General features: G+C 40.3%; 1 protein-coding gene across 2 annotated transcripts; it reads right to left on the reverse strand.

The window, feature by feature from the left end:
• Nucleotides 1–3,788: 3,788 nt before the first annotated feature.
• Nucleotides 3,789–5,284, reverse strand: OOEP (oocyte expressed protein). 2 transcript variants are annotated; one of them, XM_032340467.1, is made up of 3 exons: nucleotides 4,995–5,284; nucleotides 4,598–4,777; nucleotides 3,789–4,249 (listed from the first exon to the last, which is right to left on the reverse strand). In XM_032340467.1, exons 1-3 carry the CDS (start codon nucleotides 5,182–5,184, stop codon nucleotides 4,149–4,151), a joined length of 471 nt encoding a protein of 156 aa, XP_032196358.1. In that variant the 5' UTR covers nucleotides 5,185–5,284; the 3' UTR covers nucleotides 3,789–4,148. The 2 variants fall into 2 exon arrangements, with proteins under 2 accessions (XP_032196358.1, XP_032196359.1); XM_032340468.1 differs by lacking the exon at nucleotides 3,789–4,249 and adding an exon at nucleotides 4,291–4,357.
• Nucleotides 5,285–8,839: the final 3,555 nt, after the last annotated feature.

Below are 8,839 nucleotides of genomic sequence, written 5' to 3' on the forward strand. Positions count from 1 at the left end.
TCCCTCTTTCTGGAACTGATTAAAATAAGATGGTCCTTCTGCTCTATTTTGGTTTCTGGATAGCACATAGAAGACAAAACTTTTTAGTTTGGACTGGAAATTCTTTAAAGTTTATCCAAAGATTAAGATTATTTCGGTATGTCAAAGAAAAGTGTTTTTACTCCCAAATTGCATCTACCTCCCACAGCCAGCCAGCTATCTTTCCCTGGATGAAATGGACCCCAGAGGATCAGAAGCTAATGCCAGCATGGCCTGCAACTTGCGGATCCCCATAGGGCCCTGAGTGAGCTATCCTTCCAAGTTCCCTCTAGCTTGGGGCTTATGCTGTTCTTTCCAGGGTGGAGGGAAGCTACCTGTACCTTCATGGCCTTCAGAATGCCTTCTCAGCTACCTAATTTGTGAGACAATACAGCCTGGGAGGCAGAACAACTGCAAAGGTAAGGATGGAATGTAAGCTTTGTCCCATGTCTGAGGCTGTGGTCCGCATGAGGCTTTTCCCCCAGGGTCCTTCATTCCAGATATGTCCAGAGGGTGTTCCCACGGATGAAGCACAGCAGTCTCTGTAATGGAACCCAGAAAGAGCCTACCTCATTTCCCTCAATCCTAGAGTCCAAGCAGCACTTTTATTTGTTCAGAGTTGGCATATAACATGTAGCCTGCTTGGCATTTCTGGCCTAAGACACCTCAGGGGTGATGGGACCAGGGCAGAACCCCAGCACAGACAGACATGGGTACAGTCAAAGGGGAGGACCCAGGTGCTGGTGCTGGAAAGCCATGATCTTTGAGAACCTAAAGGATGAGGAGCAAATTGCATACACCAGTGGGGAAAAGTTTCTGTAATATAATCAAAGAATAACGAAGTCAAGAGACAAAAGCCAAGTGTTGGGTTTGAGGCTGTCACATGTAAACAGAATAAAGCAAAAAACAGTTATTTAAAAAAGAAAAGTCAATAATGCTATTTTTATCTTGGATGTAGGACTAATAAATAGCTTTATTCTAGTGACTTGTTACAAAAAAAAGTCTTGTGCCTGAATAGAACAAATACTGTTCATTCTTTACAGTTAAGAGGTTTATTCCAATTCCTCTTAAAAAAATAAAAAGAAAAAGAAATAAAAACTATGAGAAATGAGTCTGAATTCGGGTATGGAGAAAAATAAGCCAGTGGGAAAGTATAAAGGGTTTGGATCCTGAAATCAATGTTTTGGTTCAAATCTCACCCATCCATCCTCACATCCCAGCTCTGTGACCTTAGCACGCTCATCATGTCCTATTTTGATGCTTGGCACAGGGCCTGGTATGTGATACAAACTGATAACTAGCTAACATTACCCTCAAATTCTGAAAAGTAGAATGACAGTGCTACTCTTTTTTTTAAAGAAGTTATGAGTGGCTCAGTTGGTTAAGCAACCTGAGCCTTTGGCTCAGGTCCTGATCTTAAGGTCCTGGGTGCAAGTCCTGCATTGGGCTCCCTGCTCAGTGGGCAGCCTGCTTCTCCTTCTGCCTGCTGCTCCCCCTGCTTGTGTGTTCACTCTCTCTCTCTGACAAATAAACACATAAAAACCCATTTTTTAAAAAGTTATGAAGGTAGTAAAAATGCTGTATCTGTTATGCCCCAATAATGGGTCCATGATTAAAGGAGCGAGACTGATACAAAGCGAAGGTCAAGCAAAGCTTTATTTCGCGCCAAGCATCAAGAATCTAACCGAACGTTCAGGGACGCACCTCTTACAAGAGAGGGCGACCCTTCCCTGTTTCACAGACTTTTAGCTTTTAAAGGCAAAGGTCATGTGGTTAGGCCTGGCCATGCACAGGTAACCAGTGAGATTGTAACACACACAGGAAATTCCACAGTGATGCTAGGTGACCAACTGAGTTACAATTTACCCTAGTAGACAGTAGAACCAGTACTAGCCTAGTAGGCTAGTAGAACCAGCCTATTACACCTTGATTGGGATTGATGCCCAAAAGGCTCCCAAAAGGTGGGACCCATATACTCCTTGGTAACCAGGGAGACAGTATGCATCCCGCCACTGATGGGATGTCTCCACCTGGCGTGACCCACCTTTGTATCTGGGCTTTGTTACCTGAAGCTGGTTTCTGGGACTTGTTTTTAAGTGAATCCCCTGTGGGAAGGGGAGCAGGGACAGTTTCTAAATAGGTCCTTACAGTATCAGCATATAGTGAAACAGAACACAGAAAAACTATACTAAATGTGAGTTTGCTAGGTCTGCCATAACAAAGTAACAGACTGGGAGGCTGAAACAACAGATATTTATTTTCTCAAAGATCTGGAGGCTGAAAATTCAAAAATCAAGGTGTCACCAGGGTTGATTTCTTTTGAGGCCTCTCTCCTTAGCTGGAAGATGGCTGCCATCCTGTTGTTTCCTCACATGGTCTTCTCTATGTACTCCCCTATCTGTGTACATATTTCTTCTATCCATAAAGACCCCAGTCATATTCAAGAAGGGCCCACCCTTAGGACTTCATTTCATTTTAATTATCTCTTTAAAGGCCTCTCCAAATACAGTCACATTCTGAGGTACTAGGGGCTAGGGTTTCAACATGTTACTTCACATAAAGGATGAAAATGTGTAGGATCACTTAGTAATTTAATTCTGGATAATTTTTAGAATTAGAATGTTTTAAGCATAACAGTAAAATAATGTTCAATGCCTTTGTAGATTCCCCACTAGAAATAACATGTAGAAATATTTTTAGCAAATTTCTGCAGGAGGAGAAAAAGCAAGAGTACCTAAACCTAAAAGTAACGGGTTGGGAGAAGGGGAAATCACACAGAAAATAATTAGTTTAACTGCACATGGTGAAAAATTTTCATATGCAAAATTTTGAGAAGGAAAGGGATGGAAAATACCAGTTATAATGGACTATTATTTGTTACAGAAGCTTGTACGTATGATAAAATCCATATCCTCAGAGTTTAAAGAATATAGGAGTGAATAAAGAAAAATGTAAAAGCATTTTATAAAAATGTGAAGCAAAGTAGGAAAACGTTCAATATCACTTATAATCAAAGCAGCACATTTTAAAAGACTTGTGCAAGGCACCTGGGTGGCTCAGTTGGTTAAGCCTCCTACTCTTGATTTCGGGTCGTTATATCAGGGTAGTGGGATCCAGCCCCACATCTGAGTAGTTCTAGTCTGCTTGCGATTCATTCTCTCTCTCTGCTCCCCCCTACTTTTGCACAGCTCTAAATAAATAAATAAGTAAAATAAATAAGTAAAATCTTTAAAATTAAAAGACTTGTTTTTGTGTGTTTAAACCCTTGTAAACAGCTAGAATCCATCATGCATAAGGATGAAGAAACTTCATGAGTTAAATCAATTCCAACTCTGTGCTGAAGCCACAGAGCTCTTGAAAATCTCTCTCCCAAGAATCCTGTTTCCTGAAAGTGAAGGCAGCAAGAGGTTGAGTTGTCTTGCACAAATTGGTCATAGCATGGTAATGGGTAAGGGAGAAACAGCCCAGTTCATGCAGGGCACCTGTGCAGGCCTCAGAAGAAAATGAGACAGCTGGCTTGGTGGCAGGATGCCTTCCAACAGCCAAGATGCCAAGGACCTTGGCTGTTCTCTGGTGAATCACAACGCTGAAAGAAGAAAAAACCGATTGCCTCAGCTTTCATGTTGCAGCACCCACCCATGTGCAGGGAGGAAGCCTCCACTCCAAGAAGAAAATGCACACTAGGTGCTATCCAGAGGCCAAGCCACCAACTTGAAAGTGAGAGCCTCAGAGGAGAAGCATTGGTATTACCTATGAGCTTATTAGAAATGCAAATTCACGGGCCTGTTCTTGAGGGCCTGACTCTGGCCATAAAATCATAAAAGGGTTAATAGATTCAAAATGATAGAGACAAAGGAAAGAACAAAAATAAAACCACTACCTATCAGCCTATTACCCACCCCACATATCAAGACATGAATGAACAGAATTAATCTTTCATATATTTGCTTAACTTTATGTGAGCAAAGATCGTTATGTCAATGGACAAAAAGGAAATTCATTTCTTTACTAGAATGGCACTACAAACTCACTTTTGCATCAAAATAAAGCAAGACACAGGAAAAAAAGAATGTTGAGATGTATGGATACGTGCTTCCCTTGAACTTTAGTAGCAGAAGCAGGACCGTTTCTCACAATGCTCCTGAAAATACTTGTGCAACAGGATGCTCTGGTGTCTGGGGCTCTGATGCACGTGCCTTCAAGAATTCCTCAAGTTGTTTCATCTTTTCAGCTGAATAAGGAAAAATGCTTACTGTTCCAGACTACTTCATCACTGAGGAGAGTATAGGGGAGGAGGGGAGGTCCTAGCAGCATCACTTCTCAGGTGGAGGTTCTGAATCTGAGGTATGGAAATAGTGGTGAAACCAGGCTGCGTCGGCAGTGACAGGCCTGAATGTGTTAGATCTCAGTTTACTTTCCCAGGGTCCCACTTGGGACTCTTCTCACAAAGGGACGCCCAGGGGCTGCACACAGAACACTAGCGTTAGGAAACTGCAAAAAGTTTTGGTAAGGTAATAAAGGAAGAAAGCCTGGTACAGCCAGGTGGTTCACCCACATGTAGGACTTTAGAGACCCTCACCTCGGGCACGAAGTTTCTGGTGCCAGGATGCCAGGCTCAGGAGCACACTCTTTACAAGATTTTGTACACGGGGCCGTCCGAAGATGGTAATTTCAACTAAGTCCCCAGAGTTAACTATGTCCACCGTCAGCAGGACTTGGCTCATCCACTCCATTTCTGGAATTACAGCTCGGTCTGGGCCTACACAGAAAAAAAGAGACTCTGAGGGGAAGCATGGTCCAAGGTGAGTAGGAGCTAAATTTGAATGTTGGCCAGAGGAGGGAACAGCTGGAAGGTGGGCATCGTGGCGTCCAAGCTGCTCTGCCAATCCGGCAGAGACTGCTGAGAGTGGCTCTGCGGGGTCCCTCTCCTCTTGGACTGGAGGGGTCATACCACCAGCACCAGGGGGGTGGCTCACCGAAGATCGAGTCAGCCAGCCACGCCTCCAAGTAAAACACCAGTGGGTCTCTCAGTTCCTGCACAGGAAACCACCACGGCCGGGTGCGAACCCGCGGTGCTGGAAGTGGTGACCTGAGCAGTCTGTTCAGGGACTGGGCGGGCGTCCATTCGTCCCCCTGGGCCTTAGCAGCACCTGCGTCGTCGACCATGCTAGGTCCAGCAGCCCAAGCAGAGGAAGGGCCAGGAAGCGCCGACGGAAGTCCAGGGAGGCGCGAAGGCTGTGCCCCCTTTTACGGTTTCCGGCCAGCTCCGCCTCTTCCTGCGGCTCCTCGTCATGGGTTCCGGGTGAGCCGACCCAATGGACCCCGGGAGACTTTTCTTGGTGGTGCGGGGAGCCAGCCCCCGGGCTTCGACCCAGACCCTGAACCAGAGTTCATTTGCGTTTCGGCCCGCTCTCAGAAGCTCTCCGTGATCGTTTCCGCCGCGTCAGGTATCACTTAGCCTCAAAGGTCCCTGCCCAGGCGCACAGCTGATTGGCAGCGTGGTCTGAGTGGCGGCCTCGTTGACCCGGACTCACTTCCCCTGCCTGCGTTAAGGTTTCTGCGGTTCTGTCCAGAGGTAGGTAGGTGGATCCGGCCGAGGGCAGGCTCCTCGAATCCACAGCTTTCGCCCTTCTGCCCCCTGACGTCTCCCCACTCTCCTCCGCTCGGTTACTACTTCAAAATCCTCCAACCAAGTGTGTCGTGTTTTAAAATCTAGACATCGGAGGTGGTCACTATAGAACACGTAGGGACTATAGACGAATCCCCTTTATTTCCAACACCCTGAAACAACTAGTGTTGATGCATATTTCTTCCCAATGTTCTTAATTTTAGCAAAAAATATAAATTATGAAAGATGTCACACCTTCAAAAAGTTATGTAACCAGTATCTATGTAACAACCCCCACCACGGCGCCATTTAACAAGATGTTAACATTTTCCCACGTTTGCCTCACCTCTCTCTTCTTTAAAATAGATAACGCTTAAAGCATCTTTCCTTTCCCTCCCCACAGGAAATCATTGCCCTGAAGCTGGTGTGTATTATCCCATACTTTTTCTAGCGCATTTCTAGAAATCTTGTTTGGTACTTGTTCTAGAATAGATAAAATATGCTGTGAAAATTTTTGTTCTTACTATTAGCTATGTCTGTTTTAAAAATCCTTTCAATGGAAAATTTTGATCATTTACAAAAGGCTGATAGTATTAATGTCCTGAATTCTCTCATTCACATCAGCTGGGCTTCAAAGATTATCAGATAATCTCTATGAGTGGAGATATTGACTCTAACTTCAGTGGATATTTTTATTTCTTCCATTTAATTTTAAAAATTAATATATGTGCATTGTAAAAGAAAAGTTCTCCAGGATATAAAGTAATATATGAAAGTTCTCCCTTTCAGGTATTCTCCCTCACTCTCTTACTAATCTTACTAATCTTTTTCCAGTTGTATGTATTGTGAATGTCTTCAAGTTTAATTTTTTTTTCACATTAAGGTGTCTTTTGATAAGTGAGATTTGTAATTTCAATATAGTCAAACTTGTAAGTCTTTTTAGTAAGTGCATTCTTCCTTAAGAAATCCTTCTCTGCCCTGAGGTCTAAAGATACTCACTATACTTTTTACTAAAAATGTTTACTAAGTTTTCTAAATATGTAAATCCTTGAATCATCTGGGGTTAATTTTTTTGAACTTGGGCATAAGAGATATAATTTCATCATTTCATAAATTAATAATTTTTTCCTTCAGTCATTCTCTAAAGGATGCATCCGAGCTGAAGCCACTTCAAATGATCTTGAAATTTTTCAGGCTCCTACTTATAGCATGAGTTAGCCACAAGGCTGGTTTGTAGTAATTAATTAGCAATACTAATTAATTAGTATTACTTAGGTAGTAATTAGATTAAGACATACTTGAGAAAGGCAAGACCTAAACATGTTCCTTTGCCATTCCCATCTAGATAGCAAAATTTATTTCTGATGTAGTTTTACTTTGGAAGTATAGCCATTAGGGGTAATGCAGAAACTCCATATTAAGTTTCCTACATCTAGCAAGCCTTGAGTTTTATTTCCTGACCTCATGGCAGCTTCAAACAGAATTTTTTGGCATTTAGCAGAATCTGCCAAGAAGAATCACTCTATCTTCTTAATTTAATTTTGACAGGGAGGGGGCATGATTTGAATAGTGCTCCAACATTTTCTAGCTCTGTGGCTGAGTGCAAGTTACTTAAGCTCTCTGCACTCCATAAAGAAAAAAATATCACCCAGAAGATGTCAGCAGACCACATGATTTCATTTTCTTTGCTTAGCCCTGGAAGAACTAGTCTGAGGAACTTTGGGTTCAGACAATAAAGTATGTGAGTGAACTGATTCTCAATGAAAAGCTTTGTTCTTCTTAACTTCATTTCTTGTCATTTTCAACTCTTAAGAAATCTCTGTACAATAAAAAATGTTACAAATAACAACATCAAAATATATAGATAGGAAAAATGGTTAAAATGGAGAAAATAAACTAGTAAAGAGATATTTAACAGATCACAATCAAGGACAATCATGCAGAAAAAGAATACAATAAAACCCTAATAGTTCTGAATATAGGACATTTTCCTAATGTTTAGGAGCATTACAAACAGTAATTATATACTGGTTCCCTCAGATGGTTGGACAGATAGATGGATGGATGGATAGATAAGGACACTTTATATCACACTCCTAAATAGTCAAATAAAGTAAGAAACGAAAATCATGATTGATAGTCTGTTTAGAACATAAGAATAATTTACAAAGTCCATTTCAAAAACATTATGGAAAATGTATATTCAGAAAAATCTAGTTTTCAATCCCTTCTTGTTTATCCTGTCTTCTTCCCAATATAGTTAACTATTATCCATTTTTGGATTATCCTTCCATTGCACCAAATGTAGATACAAGTATCTGGGAATTTTTACTTTTACTTCTTTGTAATATTACATGTATTTTATTGTATTCCTTTCCCACCAATTTTTTATTTTGAAAAAAGTATGGGAAATGTATGAGAAAATTATAAATTTAAAATTATAAGAATTATAATTTTAAAATTATAAGAAAATTATAATTATATAAAATTTATATATTTATATAATTATATATAATTATATAATTATAAGAAAATTATAAGAATATTAAATTTACATTCTGTACTTTTCAGTTTTACCAGTTAACATTTCTTTCATTTATTTTATCTCTACCTTCATATAGTTTTTCATGAACTGTTTATAAGTTGCAAACATCATGACACTCTATTCCAAGTATTTCAACATTATCTCCTAAGAACAAAGATATTCTCCTACATAACCATTTAAAATTCATCCAAAAAATATAACATTGATTCAACACTCTAATATATTGTCCAATTTCAATTCCCCAATTTTTCCAATAATGTACTTTATAGCTAATTTTTAAAAATCTACAGTCCAATCAAGGAGCATGCACTGCATTTACTTATGTCTCTATTCTCCTTTAATCTAGATTAAATCTAGATTAAATCTCCTTTAATCTAGATTCACTCTCTGTTGTTTAATTTAATCTTTAATGACACTGACAGTTTAAAAATATTTTAAATTTTGTATTGTGGAAAATTCTAAACATACAGAAAATGTATCTGGCCATTGTTCACTTATATATTCAGTCTCTCAGTTCCCACTTTTGGCCATTCTCTCATTTCTGAGGTGTTGACAAGGTCAGGGAAAATGAGAGATCCAGATCTTCACTTTTTGGAGACTTTCTTTTGTCTTCATAATCAATTATATTGCAAGATCTTGCTGCCTTCTTTGTTCATGGATCATCTTGG

The sequence above is a fragment of the Mustela erminea genome, chromosome 4, assembly GCF_009829155.1.
Source record: "Mustela erminea isolate mMusErm1 chromosome 4, mMusErm1.Pri, whole genome shotgun sequence".
NCBI classification, from domain to species: domain Eukaryota; kingdom Metazoa; phylum Chordata; class Mammalia; order Carnivora; family Mustelidae; genus Mustela; species Mustela erminea.